The 19,256-nt window shown below is 42.0% G+C and overlaps 1 protein-coding gene across 1 annotated transcript in view; it reads right to left on the bottom strand.

Moving 5' to 3' along the window:
• Positions 1-19,256, bottom strand: part of LOC149265009 (uncharacterized) — a 73,713-nt gene that overhangs the window by 22,044 nt on the left and 32,413 nt on the right. Inside the window, exons 4-6 of the mRNA XM_089401503.1 lie at positions 18,978-19,071; positions 18,454-18,881; positions 17,745-18,154 (exon numbers count right to left, since the gene is read on the bottom strand). Of these exons, the coding sequence (XP_089257629.1) occupies positions 17,745-18,154; positions 18,454-18,881; positions 18,978-19,071 (932 nt within the window). The remainder of the gene's footprint in view (positions 1-17,744; positions 18,155-18,453; positions 18,882-18,977; positions 19,072-19,256) is intronic.

Here is a 19,256-nt window from a genome sequence, read left to right as displayed (position 1 = left end):
GTAATATGTTGAGCATGCACTAGTGTTTATTTTCAGTATTTACATTGTAAATAACTTGTTAACGAAAATAACAAGTAGATAGGAATAAATCAGATAAAGTGCATGGAGGGTTTCTAACTAAGTAAATTTAGAAACTTCAACATGGTATCAGAGCGAGATTGCAGATCACAGGAGGACTAAGGACATCAGCCTAGCGGAGCAATAGCAGCAGAAAACAGCTGTCCCGAGGTGACAAAAGTTGTTTCTAGCAGAGCAGCAACAAGGAAAGGGTGACGCAGTGCCTGCATCATCAAGGGTGAGCCGGGAAGAGGTAGCGCAGAGGCAAAGGAAAGAAAAGGGAGCCTCTCGCAGAGCCATGCAGTAGCTGGGAGGGCTGACGCAGTTGGCTAAGGAGGTCGAGTTGCTGGTGTCGGGATTGCGCAGAGCCTAGGAGATATGTAAAGTTTTGTAGATGTTCTATGCTAAGAGCAATTTCACTTTTCTCACAGCAATCATACAAGAAGATAAGCAAAATGCAGATAGAACATATAAGCAGATCTTACAGAAGACAAATCAGAAACAAGAAAAATGTATGTGTTTGTTTCGGCGGTCAACAGGATGCTTCAACCAGCAAAGTCTCCTTTGGTCAGCCAGCCCAGCATGTGTCACAACAACCCTCCAACCAGTAGATGAGTCAACCCAAGTCAGTCCTACAAAAGTCAACGCTGTCCTGAAAAGTCAACGCAGGGGCAGCAAGCTAAAAGTCAACGCAGCAGCAAAACGGTCAACCCTTTGACCTCGATTTTTGTGCCAGGTAGTATGGCCTTCAAAAATCGAACCTCCCACAAGTTTTCAGCTTGTTTGGACCAAGCGTTGACCAAAGTCAACGCTGGTCAAACTTCTGCGAAACCCTAGCAGCAGAAACCCTAGCAGCAGAAAAATCCTCTTCGTCCTTCCCACGTGTGGCTGAAATTCGTCCTCCAGGTAGCTCGTACTTTTTAGGATGAGAGAGGAAGATGTGAGTTGTGTTGTGATCAAATTCTCTCCAACTTTTCCTGTATATATATATCCATCAATGAGGGTGTGTGACACATCTGTTGGGCATGTGAGCCTACATTACAAAACTGGCTGACCTTTGCACATATAATTTATTAAGAATAATAAATTCAAAATATAAGTTCTGCTCATCGGATTAAGACTATTTTTATATGGATTTTACACCTCTCAGAAAGAGGAATCCAACAAAAATATTAGCCTCTTAATCTGAGCATCAGAACATGGAGTTTGGACCTAGTTGTCCAAATTTAACACTCCCTCTCAACTAGGGAGAACTCCATCTATTAGTGCAATTAACATCGTGAGTCATCCCGCCGAAACTTGCTTTGCTGGCTTCTTTATTTCAGAACAGAAGTGGGTCAGTCACAAAGACATCATTCCCCGACTGACATAATCAGTCCAGAGGTCCCAGACCTCACAAATCTTGATCCCAGATCAAGTGGTTGGACCATGCCATCCTAGATAGAGAGTACGGCAATCTTTGATGCATCCATCAGTCTTTGCTAATAGTCTCTAGCTTTTCCACACCTCATTGGCCAAATGAGAGGTACTTCCCATGAGCCCTGAACTCAATGGGTAGGATGCATACGGGGCACAGATTAAATGAGTGGCGAACCAGCTCAATAATCACAAGAGTGGGGCAGAAGCATTATGAGTGATTATAGCTCCGAGAAGCTATCCCCAAAGCCCCCCAGAGCTCCCAGAGCTCATCGTCCAACAGGACCCACATCATAGGGTCTTTCCACGACACCAAGACTCTCACGGAAGGTTAGGAACTTGACCTTCCCCAGGGGCTTAGTGAGAATATCCGCGACCAGCTCATCAGTTCCTATATGATCGAGCCTTACGGCGCCTCGCTGTACCATATCCCGGATAAAGTGGTACCTGATATCAATATGCTTGGATCGGTCGTGGAACACAGGATTCTCAGTCATACGAATCCCACTCTGATTATCACAGAGTATTACAGTGGTATCTAGCACATGTTGGAACAGCTCACTAAAGAGCTTCCTCAACCAAACTGCTTCACAACAGGCCATACTAGCAGCAATGTATTCGGCCTCCGCGGTGCTCAAAGCCACCGACTTCTGCTTCCTGCTCATCCATGAGATCGAAGCAGAACCAAGATTGAAACAGCATCCAGATGTGCTCTTACGATCCACCACACTGCCAGCCCAATCGGCATCAGTATATCCCCGGAGTATCACACTCCCGGCAGTGTATCTCAGCCCATGGTTTATCGTGCCCCGAAGATATCTCAAAAGATTCTTGGCACCAACCCAGTGAAAATGATGAGGCTCAACCATCTGTTGACTCAAAGTATTCACTGCAAAACATATGTCCGGACGGGTGTTCACTAAGAACATCAAATCTCCTATGAGTTGACGATACTCAGTAGGATTGGCCAAGATAGGCCCTGCAGCGCTGCCACTCAACTTCTTAAAGTTGAGTTCCATTGGTGTCGACACGGACTTACAGTCCACCATCCCAAATCTTTCCAGAAGCTTCACAATATACTTTCCTTGAGAAAGGAAAATCTCTCCAGGTCTCTGCCAGACCTCCAGGCCTAGGAAATAGTGCATCAGTCCTAGGTCTTTCATCTCGAACTCAACAGCAAGCTCCCTCTTACATTGATGAATGAGAGGGTCATCACCTGTCAGGAAGAGGTCGTCCACATACAGCACTAGAATGAGAGGCTTTCCTTCCTCAACCTTAAAGTAAAGGTTGGGATCAACATTGCTTCGAGTGAAGCCCAGCTTCATCAAGTAACTATCCATCCTCTCATACCAAGCTCTGGGTGCTTGCTTTAACCCATAGAGGGCTTTCTTCAACCTGCAGACATAAGTGTCTCGATCTTGAACTTCAAATCCCAGAGGTTGTTCTACATACACCTCTTCCTTTATTGCACCATGCAGAAAAGCGGTCTTGACATCCATCTGATGAAGACTCCATCCTTGCGTAGCAGCAAGGGCTATGATGGATCGGATGGTGGTATATCGAGCCACAGGTGCAAATATATCGTCATAGTCAATTCCTTCCTTTTGAGAGAAGCCACGGGCAACAAATCTTGCCTTAAACTTTTCAGCACTCCCATCAGATCCATGTTTAATCTTGTAGAGCCATTTAGCGGTGACAACAGATTTGTCCTTCGGTCTCGGGACCACATCCCAGACATCATTCTTCATAATAGCCTCATATTCTTCATGCATAGCATCCTTCCAGACTTGATGCTTGATGGCTTCTTCAAAAGATCCAGGTTCAAATTGTATAATAGTACTCATGGCAGCTAGATACCCTTGGTATCTACACGGCTTCTTGCTTTCTCGGAATGTTCCCCTTGGGGCAGCATGTCCCTCAGCATCTTCGAGGGTGTCCCTGAGCCATGATGGCCTCTTTCCTAGAGAAGGGGAAGGATCAATAGGGTCCATTTGCCCTTCAACATCAGGCATAGTCTCATCCTGGGGTTCTTCCAGATTTCCAGGTCTTTCTTCATGGTTTTCTTCAGATCTAGGAAGATCTACTACTTTCTTCAGGGAAGCATCTTCGTCAAAAGTGACATCAAGGCTTATCTCTACTTCCCTTTGACCAGGTACATAGACTCTATATGCCTTAGAAGTCTCACTGTAGCCCACAAACATTCCTTTCTTCCCAGTAGCATCCAGCTTACTTCTCTTTTCTTTCGGCACATGAAAATAGACAGGACATCCAAAAATTCTAAAATGTGAGACATCAGGTTTCTTACCAGAGAAAACCTCTTCGGGAGTTTTGGAGTCCAAAGCGGAATGAGGGCATCGGTTTTGAATGTACACAGCAGTATTTGCAGCTTCTCCCCACAGAAACTTTGGAAGACCCTGGTCACATAGCATGGCACGGGCAGCTTCCACAATAGTCCTATTCTTGCGTTCAGCAACACCATCCTGCTCAGGAGTATATGCAGTGGTAGTCTCCCTCTTAATGCCAGCTTCTCTGCAAAAGTCTTTGAACTCATTTGACTCATATTCAGTGCCATTGTCAGTCCTCAAAATCTTGATCTTCTTTCCGGTCATATTTTCCACCAAGGCTTTGAAGGTACGGAACCACATGAAAGCCTCATCCTTCTTCTTCAAGAAGTATATCCAGGTTTTGCGAGAGAAGTCATCAGTAAATGTCATATAGTAAGAACATCCCCCCAGGGATGTTACAGGCAACATACCGGAAAGATCAGAATGGACCAGTTGCAATATCTCAGATGTCTTTGTGACACTTGAGGGGAAAGGTCCCCTTGTATGTTTTCCTTCAGCACAGCCCTTACATACACCTTTATGATTATTTCCAAAATCAGGCATCCCTGTCACCACCTTCCTTGCTTCGGGAAGAGCCTTGTAATGAAGGTGTCCAAATCTTCGGTGCCATAGTTTGGTTTGACGGATAGTATCACAAGTCATAGCTCCCAACGGACTCCCTCCAACCTGGTAGAGTGTACCAACTCTAAAACCAATTGAGATAGCTTCCTTGAAGCTCTTCTTCCACATGAGTACCTTTCCAACAGAGAAAGTTACATTGAATCCTTTGTCTTCCATGGCAGATACAGACACAAGGTTCTTCTTCAATTTGGGTACATAGAGTACATCTTGTAGATGGAGGACTTGTCCTTGAGACAAGTGGAGGGTCACAGTCCCGGTCCCTTTCACAGGATAAGTGGCATTATCCCCAAGGATAATTTCTAGATTAGTATCCCTTTCAACCATGTCAGAAAGTGCTTCCTTGAATCCGGTGATGTGTCTTGAGGCACCACTATCGATTAGCCAGACATCCATAGTGTCGGGCGGAGATGCAGCTGAGAGAGCAGATATTAGAATATACTCATTTCTTTTATCAACAACATTAGACTCCTCATACCTGGTATTTCTGGTCCTTTTAGAAGGTGGATGGTTTCCTTCAAAGTGAGCCTTCCTCTTTCCTTTGGATTTGTCATTTCTTTGATTCCCATTCCTTCAGTTGTTGTTGTTGTCGTCACTATCGGGAGAATTCTTCTGGAAGGGGCATTCTCTAGCATAGTGTCCAGTCCTATGGCAAGTGAAACATTTACCCTTCTTCTTTTGAGTCTTAGTCCTTCCTTTGTCCTTGGAACCACCAGAGTTCTTCTTTCGGGAATGAGCAACATAGGCAGCATTTCTTTCATTATCAAATTCCTTCATCCTTGTTTCTTCTTGCATACATCTAGACAGAAGCTCATCAAAGTTAGGGATGGTATTATTGTTGAGAATGGTAGTTGTGAATACTTGCCATTCATATGGAAGTCCTCCAAGTGCGGTGAGAACCATCTCATGATCAGCTATTGTCTCCCCAATAGCTAGCAGATTGTTCCTGGTTTCGATCAACTTCATAAAGAAAGTTTGAATAGACTCGTCTCGGCCCTTCTTCATATTCTTCAACTTGTTCTTGAGGAATAGCACTTGGTTCACATTGTTTACTCGGAACATAAGTATCAGTTTGTCATACATCTCCTTGGATGTGCCTAGTTCAGATATGTAGGCAACCAGACTCTTAGTTATGGATTCCCTGATCAGCAGTTTTGCTCTGATTTCTCCCTTCTTATACTTGTGTTTAACAGCAGCAGAGGCATTTGATGGAGGTTCTTGAATCTTCCCTGTCACATGATCTAGGAGATCATGGTCTTCTAATTTGAGATCTAATAACATCTTCCAGGCATGGAAGTCATCACTTCCAGTCAGCTTGTCATTCTCCCTGAATTCAAGCTTAGAGGAATCCATTTCCTTCGATGATGATTGCTATAGATAGAGTTTGTCTTCACCTCAGCTCTGATACCATGTAAAGTTTTGTAGATGTTCTATGCTAAGAGCAATTTCACTTTTCTCACAGCAATCATACAAGAAGATAAGCAAAATGCAGATAGAACATATAAGCAGATCTTACAGAAGACAAATCAGAAACAAGAAAAATGTATGTGTTTGTTTCGGCGGTCAACAGGATGCTTCAACCAGCAAAGTCTCCTTTGGTCAGCCAGCCCAGCATGTGTCACAACAACCCTCCAACCAGTAGATGAGTCAACCCAAGTCAGTCCTACAAAAGTCAACGCTGTCCTGAAAAGTCAACGCAGGGGCAGCAAGCTAAAAGTCAACGCAGCAGCAAAACGGTCAACCCTTTGACCTCGATTTTTGTGCCAGGTAGTATGGCCTTCAAAAATCGAACCTCCCACAAGTTTTCAGCTTGTTTGGACCAAGCGTTGACCAAAGTCAACGCTGGTCAAACTTCTGCGAAACCCTAGCAGCAGAAACCCTAGCAGCAGAAAAATCCTCTTCGTCCTTCCCACGTGTGGCTGAAATTCGTCCTCCAGGTAGCTCGTACTTTTTAGGATGAGAGAGGAAGATGTGAGTTGTGTTGTGATCAAATTCTCTCCAACTTTTCCTGTATATATATATCCATCAATGAGGGTGTGTGACACATCTATTGGGCATGTGAGCCTACATTACAAAACTGGCTGACCTTTGCACATATAATTTATTAAGAATAATAAATTCAAAATATAAGTTCTGCTCATCGGATTAAGACTATTTTTATATGGATTTTACACCTCTCAGAAAGAGGAATCCAACAAAAATATTAGCCTCTTAATCTGAGCATCAGAACATGGAGTTTGGACCTAGTTGTCCAAATTTAACACTCCCTCTCAACTAGGGAGAACTCCATCTATTAGTGCAATTAACATCGTGAGTCATCCCGCCGAAACTTGCTTTGCTGGCTTCTTTATTTCAGAACAGAAGTGGGTCAGTCACAAAGACATCATTCCCCGACTGACATAATCAGTCCAGAGGTCCCAGACCTCACAAATCTTGATCCCAGATCAAGTGGTTGGACCATGCCATCCTAGATAGAGAGTACGGCAATCTTTGATGCATCCATCAGTCTTTGCTAATAGTCTCTAGCTTTTCCACACCTCATTGGCCAAATGAGAGGTACTTCCCATGAGCCCTGAACTCAATGGGTAGGATGCATACGGGGCACAGATTAAATGAGTGGCGAACCAGCTCAATAATCACAAGAGTGGGGCAGAAGCATTATGAGTGATTATAGCTCCGAGAAGCTATCCCCAAAGCCCCCCAGAGCTCCCAGAGCTCATCGTCCAACAGGACCCACATCATAGGGTCTTTCCACGACACCAAGACTCTCACGGAAGGTTAGGAACTTGACCTTCCCCAGGGGCTTAGTGAGAATATCCGCGACCAGCTCATCAGTTCCTATATGATCGAGCCTTACGGCGCCTCGCTGTACCATATCCCGGATAAAGTGGTACCTGATATCAATATGCTTGGATCGGTCGTGGAACACAGGATTCTCAGTCATACGAATCCCACTCTGATTATCACAGAGTATTACAGTGGTATCTAGCACATGTTGGAACAGCTCACTAAAGAGCTTCCTCAACCAAACTGCTTCACAACAGGCCATACTAGCAGCAATGTATTCGGCCTCCGCGGTGCTCAAAGCCACCGACTTCTGCTTCCTGCTCATCCATGAGATCGAAGCAGAACCAAGATTGAAACAGCATCCAGATGTGCTCTTACGATCCACCACACTGCCAGCCCAATCGGCATCAGTATATCCCCGGAGTATCACACTCCCGGCAGTGTATCTCAGCCCATGGTTTATCGTGCCCCGAAGATATCTCAAAAGATTCTTGGCACCAACCCAGTGAAAATGATGAGGCTCAACCATCTGTTGACTCAAAGTATTCACTGCAAAACATATGTCCGGACGGGTGTTCACTAAGAACATCAAAGCTCCTATGAGTTGATGATACTCAGTAGGATTGGCCAAGATAGGCCCTGCAGCGCTGCCACTCAACTTCTTAAAGTTGAGTTCCATTGGTGTCGACACGGACTTACAGTCCACCATCCCAAATCTTTCCAGAAGCTTCACAATATACTTTCCTTGAGAAAGGAAAATCTCTCCAGGTCTCTGCCAGACCTCCAGGCCTAGGAAATAGTGCATCAGTCCTAGGTCTTTCATCTCGAACTCAACAGCAAGCTCCCTCTTACATTGATGAATGAGAGGGTCATCACCTGTCAGGAAGAGGTCGTCCACATACAGCACTAGAATGAGAGGCTTTCCTTCCTCAACCTTAAAGTAAAGGTTGGGATCAACATTGCTTCGAGTGAAGCCCAGCTTCATCAAGTAACTATCCATCCTCTCATACCAAGCTCTGGGTGCTTGCTTTAACCCATAGAGGGCTTTCTTCAACCTGCAGACATAAGTGTCTCGATCTTGAACTTCAAATCCCAGAGGTTGTTCTACATACACCTCTTCCTTTATTGCACCATGCAGAAAAGCGGTCTTGACATCCATCTGATGAAGACTCCATCCTTGCGTAGCAGCAAGGGCTATGATGGATCGGATGGTGGTATATCGAGCCACAGGTGCAAATATATCGTCATAGTCAATTCCTTCCTTTTGAGAGAAGCCACGGGCAACAAATCTTGCCTTAAACTTTTCAGCACTCCCATCAGATCCATGTTTAATCTTGTAGAGCCATTTAGCGGTGACAACAGATTTGTCCTTCGGTCTCGGGACCACATCCCAGACATCATTCTTCATAATAGCCTCATATTCTTCATGCATAGCATCCTTCCAGACTTGATGCTTGATGGCTTCTTCAAAAGATCCAGGTTCAGATTGTATAATAGTACTCATGGCAGCTAGATACCCTTGGTATCTACAAGGCTTCTTGCTTTCTCGGAATGTTCCCCTTGGGGCAGCATGTCCCTCAGCATCTTCGAGGGTGTCCCTGAGCCATGATGGCCTCTTTCCTAGAGAAGGGGAAGGATCAATAGGGTCCATTTGCCCTTCAACATCAGGCATAGTCTCATCCTGGGGTTCTTCCAGATTTCCAGGTCTTTCTTCATGGTTTTCTTCAGATCTAGGAAGATCTACTACTTTCTTCAGGGAAGCATCTTCGTCAAAATTGACATCATGGCTTATCTCTACTTCCCTTTGACCAGGTACATAGACTCTATATGCCTTAGAAGTCTCACTGTAGCCCACAAACATTCCTTTCTTCCCAGTAGCATCCAGCTTACTTCTCTTTTCTTTCGGCACATGAAAATAGACAGGACATCCAAAAATTCTAAAATGTGAGACATCAGGTTTCTTACCAGAGAAAACCTCTTCGGAAGTTTTGGAGTCCAAAGCGGAATGAGGGCATCGGTTTTGAATGTACACAACAGTATTTGCAGCTTCTCCCCACAGAAACTTTGGAAGACCCTGGTCACATAGCATGGCACGGGCAGCTTCCACAATAGTCCTATTCTTGCGTTCAGCAACACCATCCTGCTCAGGAGTATATGCAGTGGTAGTCTCCCTCTTAATGCCAGCTTCTCTGCAAAAGTCTTTGAACTCATTTGACTCATATTCAGTGCCATTGTCAGTCCTCAAAATCTTGATCTTCTTTCCGGTCATATTTTCCACCAAGGCTTTGAAGGTACGGAACCACATGAAAGCCTCATCCTTCTTCTTCAAGAAGTATATCCAGGTTTTGCGAGAGAAGTCATCAGTAAATGTCATATAGTAAGAACATCCCCCCAGGGATGTTACAGGCAACATACCGGAAAGATCAGAATGGACCAGTTGCAATATCTCAGATGTCTTTGTGACACTTGAGGGGAAAGGTCCCCTTGTATGTTTTCCTTCAGCACAGCCCTTACATACACCTTTATGATTATTTCCAAAATCAGGCATCCCTGTCACCACCTTCCTTGCTTCGGGAAGAGCCTTGTAATGAAGGTGTCCAAATCTTCGGTGCCATAGTTTGGTTTGACGGATAGTATCACAAGTCATAGCTCCCAACGGACTCCCTCCAACCTGGTAGAGTGTACCAACTCTAAAACCAATTGAGATAGCTTCCTTGAAGCTCTTCTTCCACATGAGTACCTTTCCAACAGAGAAAGTTACATTGAATCCTTTGTCTTCCATGGCAGATACAGACACAAGGTTCTTCTTCAATTTGGGTACATAGAGTACATCTTGTAGATGGAGGACTTGTCCTTGAGACAAGTGGAGGGTCACAGTCCCGGTCCCTTTCACAGGATAAGTGGCATTATCCCCAAGGATAATTTCTAGATTAGTATCCCTTTCAACCATGTCAGAAAGTGCTTCCTTGAATCCGGTGATGTGTCTTGAGGCACCACTATCGATTAGCCAGACATCCATAGTGTCGGGCGGAGATGCAGCTGAGAGAGCAGATATTAGAATATACTCATTTCTTTTATCAACAACATTAGACTCCTCATACCTGGTATTTCTGGTCCTTTTAGAAGGTGGATGGTTTCCTTCAAAGTGAGCCTTCCTCTTTCCTTTGGATTTGTCATTTCTTTGATTCCCATTCCTTCGGTTGTTGTTGTTGTCGTCACTATCGGGAGAATTCTTCTGGAAGGGGCATTCTCTAGCATAGTGTCCAGTCCTATGGCAAGTGAAACATTTACCCTTCTTCTTTTGAGTCTTAGTCCTTCCTTTGTCCTTGGAACCACCAGAGTTCTTCTTTCGGGAATGAGCAACATAGGCAGCATTTCTTTCATTATCAAATTCCTTCATCCTTGTTTCTTCTTGCATACATCTAGACAGAAGCTCATCAAAGTTAGGGATGGTATTATTGTTGAGAATGGTAGTTGTGAATACTTGCCATTCATATGGAAGTCCTCCAAGTGCGGTGAGAACCATCTCATGATCAGCTATTGTCTCCCCAATAGCTAGCAGATTGTTCCTGGTTTCGATCAACTTCATAAAGAAAGTTTGAATAGACTCGTCTCGGCCCTTCTTCATATTCTTCAACTTGTTCTTGAGGAATAGCACTTGGTTCACATTGTTTACTCGGAACATAAGTATCAGTTTGTCATACATCTCCTTGGATGTGCCTAGTTCAGATATGTAGGCAACTAGACTCTTAGTTATGGATTCCCTGATCAGCAGTTTTGCTCTGATTTCTCCCTTCTTATACTTGTGTTTAACAGCAGCAGAGGCATTTGATGGAGGTTCTTGAATCTTCCCTGTCACATGATCTAGGAGATCATGGTCTTCTAATTTGAGATCTAATAACATCTTCCAGGCATGGAAGTCATCACTTCCAGTCAGCTTGTCATTCTCCCTGAATTCAAGCTTAGAGGAATCCATTTCCTTCGATGATGATTGCTATAGATAGAGTTTGTCTTCACCTCAGCTCTGATACCATGTAAAGTTTTGTAGATGTTCTATGCTAAGAGCAATTTCACTTTTCTCACAGCAATCATACAAGAAGATAAGCAAAATGCAGATAGAACATATAAGCAGATCTTACAGAAGACAAATCAGAAACAAGAAAAATGTATGTGTTTGTTTCGGCGGTCAACAGGATGCTTCAACCAGCAAAGTCTCCTTTGGTCAGCCAGCCCAGCATGTGTCACAACAACCCTCCAACCAGTAGATGAGTCAACCCAAGTCAGTCCTACAAAAGTCAACGCTGTCCTGAAAAGTCAACGCAGGGGCAGCAAGCTAAAAGTCAACGCAGCAGCAAAACGGTCAACCCTTTGACCTCGATTTTTGTGCCAGGTAGTATGGCCTTCAAAAATCGAACCTCCCACAAGTTTTCAGCTTGTTTGGACCAAGCGTTGACCAAAGTCAACGCTGGTCAAACTTCTGCGAAACCCTAGCAGCAGAAACCCTAGCAGCAGAAAAATCCTCTTCGTCCTTCCCACGTGTGGCTGAAATTCGTCCTCCAGGTAGCTCGTACTTTTTAGGATGAGAGAGGAAGATGTGAGTTGTGTTGTGATCAAATTCTCTCCAACTTTTCCTGTATATATATATCCATCAATGAGGGTGTGTGACACATCTGTTGGGCATGTGAGCCTACATTACAAAACTGGCTGACCTTTGCACATATAATTTATTAAGAATAATAAATTCAAAATATAAGTTCTGCTCATCGGATTAAGACTATTTTTATATGGATTTTACACCTCTCAGAAAGAGGAATCCAACAAAAATATTAGCCTCTTAATCTGAGCATCAGAACATGGAGTTTGGACCTAGTTGTCCAAATTTAACAAGATATCACCATCAGGTTGCTGGGGTTTAGAAGGCTGTGGGAATATTGCAGAGTGGAGTTGGTGAGGTAATGTAGTCAAAACAGTACCTGACAGAGCAAGGCCAAGAGGAGTTGCTACCAAGGGTTTCTAACCGAGGAACCTGGATCAGTGGTGCGTTTGCACAAGACGATCAGAGTAAGGGGCATCTCGACAGCAACAGGAGGATTTCCAGGAGGGAAATCGAGACTCAGAGGGAGTCCAGAAGAGAACTTCCAGGCCGGAAGTAGAGAGACTCAACAGGAGTCGAATAGAGAACTTCCAGACGGGAAGTAGACTCAGCAGGAGTCTAACAGATAACTTCCAGTCGGGAAGTAGACTCAGCAAGAGTTGAACAGAGAACTTCCAGCAAGGAAGTAGACTCAGCAAGAGTCGAACCAAGAAGAGCAGAGAGATGGCCATGAATAGGCTGAGGGATCAGAACAGGCTAGATGAGGTGTCCAAACTTTGTCATCTGGAAGGCCAGGATCCTGTCTGTTCTGTGTGCCATGAGTGCTCACGCGCCACTTGAGCGAAAGTGGGGAGACTTCGAGTTGTAGTCAGATGGACTACAGGTGATGAGGGGCAGGATCCTCGAGGTACCAAACCTCTTGGATTAGACCTTGCTACGGGAGCCCTGACGAGGAGTAGCAGGATTGGCTGAGTGGGTAGAGACAGATGCGGATGGAGCGACAGAGAGAGCTACAATGCAGGAGTCCCGAGACAACGCAGAGCTAGCAGGCTGCAGCAGTGCGAGAGGCATAGGAGTGTTGCACCAGTGCAGGAAGCCACAGAGAGGTGTGAAAAAGTACGAGATGCAGGGAGTTGTTACAGTAGCGCAGAGGTCAGAGAGGGAGCACTTGTTAGCAGCAGAGGAAGCTTCAGCATCAGTGGGTGTCTCTAGCCCAACAGGGAGGTTAGTTGGGAGATCAGTTACTTACTTCTCAGTAACTGAGTTGCAGTGCAGCAGTGGGCAGCACGATGCAACATGATGAGAGGAGGTGCAATGCAGATGCAGTGTTGGGAGAAAGGACTAGCAGCAGCACGGATGCAAAGGGAGTTGTCGTATTGATGCAGCAGTGGCAGTGGTAGAACCATGGGCAGCAGTACAAGATGCAGAAGTGCAGAGGATGTTGGGCAGGAAGGCCTAACATCAGCACAAGTAATGATATCGGATGATCAAAGTAATACTCAGTGAGGAGTATTGCTAGAGCACAGTCCTCACTAAGAGGGAGTGTTGATTTGGGGTAGCATCAAATGTGCTCTAGCCACAAAATTGGGTGGAGAGGTTGGGGCATATGAGATATCCAATACCCAGAAAGGGTTTGGGCAGATTCTAAACAAATCAGGAGATATTAAAATAATTAATATTTTTAATAGAGTCCCTAAATCTAAACTTAGGGAAAATAAAATATTAATGTGTATTAATATGAATTTGTGTTAGAGTGGTCCAAAAGACATGGATCAAGCCAGATCTAATCTTAGCCGTTGATTAAGGACTTAATCTCGGCCGTTGAGATGTCAACAGGAAAAGTATAAGAGGAGGTTTGAGGGTCACTTGGAGAATACACCAGAGTGATCAGTCATTCTATTCTCTAGAGCAAGGTTTGCTAAGAGAAATAGAATCAGTGATCGGAGAGCAGCTGAGGGGCATTGAGTACAGAGAGACAGAGAGGCAGAGATAGTGCCGGGAGAGCAGCAGAGCAGCGAAAGAGAGTGATGCAGAAGCAGCCAGTGCTCACGCAGGGCCACACAGAGGCAGCTAAATGTTGTGCAGAGCACCAGAGAGGCCAGCGTAGCTGACGCATAGGCTCAGAGAGCTGACGCAGGGCCTCATGGGGTTGACACAGGGCCAACGCTGGGCTAGGAGAGGTTGAAACAGTCCAGATTGGGCAGACGCTGGGATTTCTGGGGCAGATTGGTGCTGAGTAACTGCTGGAAAGATTATCCAGGGTTTCAGCTAGTAGATTTGTCAGAAACAGAGAGGTATTACTGCTAAGGAAATCTCTGTTAGGTAGGCCAGTTTCAGCACCCAGATTGTACTCTGATATTGCTTAATAAGAAAACCCTCAGATCGTTGCATTGGTTTTCCCACATTGGGTTTTTCCGGGGACATTAGTCCAAAAATAATGGTGTCATATGGTGTGTTTGCTTCTGTTTCTTTTTAGTTGTTGATCTGTAATATGTTGAGCATGCACTAGTGTTTATTTTCAGTATTTACATTATAAATAACTTGTTAAGGAAAATAACAAGTAGGTAGGAATAAATCAGATAAAGTGCATGGAGGGTTTCTAACTAAGTAAACTTAGAAACTTCAACATATATATATAAATTATAAATAAATAAAAAAATTAAATAAAAAAACAATTAATTAAATTAAATTATCAAGGAAGGTTATCAATTCAAGAAAAATGGAGGCTAATTCGAAAATAATGTAGTCAAGATGAGTCCCACACAACAATCACTATTTTGGACTAAATGTCCAAGTTGTTTAGACGAAATTGGATATACATATATTTTTAAAAAATGCAATTTACATTGTCCAAGGTGTGGAAGATTATTTAGTACAGAAGAACATCAAGACAATGAGCAGATGCAAATAAAACGATTAAAGGAAGAAATCAAAAAACTTCAACAAAAGAACGAAGCATCAGAGAAGAAATATAAAGATCTCGAAGATCGGTTTCATGAAAAATCAACAAAAAGCAACGAAGAAATTTGGCGTCTAAGGGACCACAATGAGAAATTACTTTCATAGATAAAAAAGTCCAAGGTTAAAAAACAAAGACTAAAACAAGAAAAGGAAAGTTTTGATAAGGAACTAAAGGAGAAATCTATCCAAAAAATTAAAAAAATAAAATAAAAATGAATAAATAAAATAAAAAATTGTGCTTAAAAACCCTTAATAAAAAATTATTAGAGCAAATAAAAAATTTAAAAGATAAAGAGAAAGATACTAAGGACAAAGTCAACGATTCTGAAAATGACGAACTTTCACGTATAAGGAATCATAACCAAGCCTTATGCAAATAAAGAAGCTTAAATGTGACAAGAAATCACTAAATGACAAGTTAGAACAACTTCAAGAAGTAGTATCAGAGTCTCCAGTTTTTTCAGGCCAAGTTGAAGATAAGAAAACAAATATCGATCCAGTCAAAATCGTAACTCAAGAAGAGGATAAACCCATTGAAGTGAAGACACATGCAGAAGTTGCAGTTCAAACGATGAGCATTCCAAGTGATGATTCAATAGCCAACTCTATAGCAACAACACCTGAAGGAAATCAAGAAACAACCACTAACATGATAAGGGAAAGTCCAACCAGAAGAACTATTTATCGACATTTGAATCACAATAGCAAACTTTCCAATCAATTTACGTACCAGTGTCACTCAGAACATAAACGACAAATTATGTTCCCAAGAACACTAAAGTTTGCAAAATCTGGTCCTACAATAACTATTCATCACAAATTTTTAGAGTTCGTAAGATTCCAAAGAAGATTAATCTGGGATGGTTCGACCCATTCTCAATACAAAAATTTTGTCTATCACTCAAAACATCACATCGTGTATTGACGAAGATGAAAGTTTAGAGACGAGAAGATATTCTCAGTAAGCTTTGGGGACAAAGCTTTTTGAAAAGAGAGGCAATGTTATGAATATAATTCATATAAAAATAATAAATATAAATATAAATATAATAATAATTAATTAACTAATGGTTAGTTAGTTAGTAATGAAGAGGCATGTCTTAGAGACATGACCATTCATGAAAGGGCACCTGCCTAGGGTATATAAGCATACCCTCATTCTCATTTGTAATCATCTCATATCTTATATCAATTCTTATACAATATTCAATATACAGTTACATGTCTTACAATGGACATTTACATCTTTGAAGTATTTTAAAGATTTCCGCTGCATATACGACTTTTGGTCATTACATTGGTATCAAAGCATTCCTCTGTGTATACGAACCTTGTTCGTTATAGGTTAAAGTACCTGTCAATAGATGACCACCTTCCTTCAAGGAAAAATGCTAGGTGGAAGAGATCTGATTAGAGCAACAGGTGGAGAATTGTGGCATAATGTTACGGGTTGATCATTATAGGGTTGTTGGCTGGTTGTCTATTTGTTACCCACTTTTTTGTGAGTAACAGTGACTAAAGAGACTAGGCATGGCCAACCATCAAAAGGCCTAATATATTATATACATACACATCACATGGCCTAATAGGCTTTGGGACTTGCATCTCATTGGTTTTACAAAGGTGTTGTCCATGAAAGAACATAGGGTACCTCCCAGGAGGTAATAGGTTCCTAGATTCATAATCCATGGCTCTCTGGAAAAAAAAGCACCTATGTTGAGTAGGCCAAAAGGAACCCTTAGACATTCAAATGTGCCCCAAGATGTGGTGAATGTCATTTCATGTTAAGCATCCTTGTTCACCTACACTTGGTTATAACCTAAGAATCCATCCAACATAGACATTGTTGCTGATCTTGTAATCCTTTCTAACAGATGTTCCATGTTTGGTAATGGATAATTATCCTTTTTTGACAATACTTTTAGGATTCTAGAATCACACAAACTCTAATCTCGCCACTTTACTTTCTTACCACAACAAGGTTGGATACCAAAGATGAATGTCTTGGGAGAATGATAGTCTTAGCTTCCAGCATCTTTTGCAATTCTTTCTAAATGAGGGCTTCCAACTTAGGATTTATCTGTCTCAACTTTTGTCTCAACAGTTTGGCATCCTCCTTCAAAGGAATAGTATGTTGGATTATATCAACCTTGTAGACCTTTAAATCATATGATGAAGCGAAGATATTTCTATATTCTCTGATTATATTTTGAATCTATCTTCTTTCTTCACCTATAGTACCATTTCCTATCATTACAAGCTTTAGGCTACCAAGGGATCCTATGTTAATTTCCATATAATCATCAGCCTTGATCACTTATTTTTTTTCTTTATACATGTCATGCCTGTCAAAAATATTGTCTAAGGGTACAGGATTAGTGGTAATATTGTTATCTCTTAATTCTTCTCAATACTCTATCCTGTCCTTTCTCCAATCAAACATATTTTCTGAAAACTCTTGCAGGTTGTTCATAAATATTATGTTTTTGGCATCATTATCAAAAACGTGCTAATGTTCAGCATTCTCGAGAATATATGGTCTGAATACGATCTGTAATTTACCTCCTTCCAACAAATCCTTATAAGGTATTGAATTTTTTGTTAAACATTCTATGCTCTGCTTCTATGGACAACACGTCATACAAATCCATCGTATCCCACACTTCACTCTTATATTTATTTAACTTGTCATTCTTACAAGTAGTCAATTGGTTAGGGTATACTGTTCCAGTAATTCATCATGTTTTTGTATTCCAATAGGCCCCTTTTGTAGCCATTATATGATATTTTCAAATCAGCGAGAACCAAAGATCCTACAGTTTGATCATATAAACAAATATAAGTTATTTCTTAAATCCATGGTTATTACCACTGGAATGAAGGATAGGGCTGGAATAAATATTAAACAAAGCAAGGAGATGCAGAAAAATAATGAGCATAAAAATGTACGGTGACCAATGACTTGCCTGATTATCTATAGCCTGTTGTTTGATATGAGACAGTGAGTTGCTGAAATGCACTTCCGGACTATTAATGATGTCTTCTTTTTCATTTATCTCTTCATGCATAGGTGACTTAGAAGAACTACTGATGCTCAATGATATTTGGCCAGCATATTCTGCTTGTTTGAAGTTTTGTGATGTCTCAGATGCTTCCTGAGAAAGGGATATTGAAGGGCTGCAAGTCTCCGGTGCTTCTTGGTGAATGGACGCATTACATGGATCATAACTATCAAATGCAGTGGAATGAGATTTGCTTTTATGCTTTCTCAATAACGTAACTGCTCCTGAAATATTGGATGGCGGAGACACAGATAATAAAGGAAATTGAGATTGTGTTGCCTTCTGTTGAAATTGATCTGGTTTTACATTGGCACCTGCACAATGTTTGTAGAATGAGAAGAATAAATAAGCTTTTTTGATTGCATACTCCCTCTGGAACCCCTGCATCTTGCAAATATTTTTCATTTGATCTACACAAGAGTACTGTTAAAGAGTAGCATTGTTAGATTCCTCAGTAATGACTCTGTTAAATGAAGTGTATTCCCAACTTCCCACAGTGATCTCTTAGGTAAGCTACATGTATAAGGAAAGAAAACGTTAAAGCTGATGCAAGCCATGTGACAAGATGCAGAATCAAAGGTTTAGGAATGTGAGGACTAAAATTTAAACATACCTTTTCCCTTAATTGCATTTGTAGAGGGATGATCATCAGATATTACCATATGTGTTTCAGCATGTTCGAGTTGAAGACTATGTGAAACATCTGAAGGCATAACATCAGAAGTTGGTTGTCTGCTATCAAGTTGAGGACCCTTTTCTGATTGTAGAACTTGATTACCCAACTTAATGTCATGCTCAGATTCTTCGAGCATTAATACCTTGGGAAGCACTCCCTTACTTGTTTGCAAGAGCTCCTCTTTCAAAACATCAAATTTGATCTCTGACTTCATCATTTGAGTTACCGATTCCATAACATGATCTAGATAGCTAGTGGAAATATCCACAGTGAGCTCTTCTTCCTCCAAATTTTTCCCATCACATGATAATGTGTTTTTATCATTAGGAGAAAAATTTGCACTGGAGGCATTGCCACTTATTTTCCTGGAACCAGACAGTAATTGTTGCAAAACACATGAGATCATGAGACAGCAAGTGTTGCAAGATACATAAGTATCAAAGGCAGACTGTAAATATTACCTGTCACTCCCCTGTATTGGTAGATTGTTCAAATTATCTTCTCTTGGAGGTAAATTGGATGAGTTTTGTTCGCTGATTTTTTGCGGTAGTTTCACTGCAATGGAAACAAATTAGTTTTAGAGCATTCCTTGTGGTCTTAAAATACGCACTATCAACCTGAAAAATTGTGCGAAGTGTGTTGGATGTGCATTATAGTACCCACCATTGCATTCACTATGTAAATTATTTCAAAACAATCTAACATTGGGAACTTTGATATCTGTCTCTGAAACATTTATC

The sequence above is a fragment of the Pinus tabuliformis genome, chromosome 6 (assembly GCF_031772625.1).
Source record: "Pinus tabuliformis cultivar Carrire ecotype Pingquan chromosome 6, CPIR1, whole genome shotgun sequence".
Lineage (NCBI taxonomy): Eukaryota > Viridiplantae > Streptophyta > Pinopsida > Pinales > Pinaceae > Pinus > Pinus tabuliformis.
Note: the sequence above shows the minus strand (reverse complement) of the source record. Positions and strands in the feature narration are given on the sequence as shown.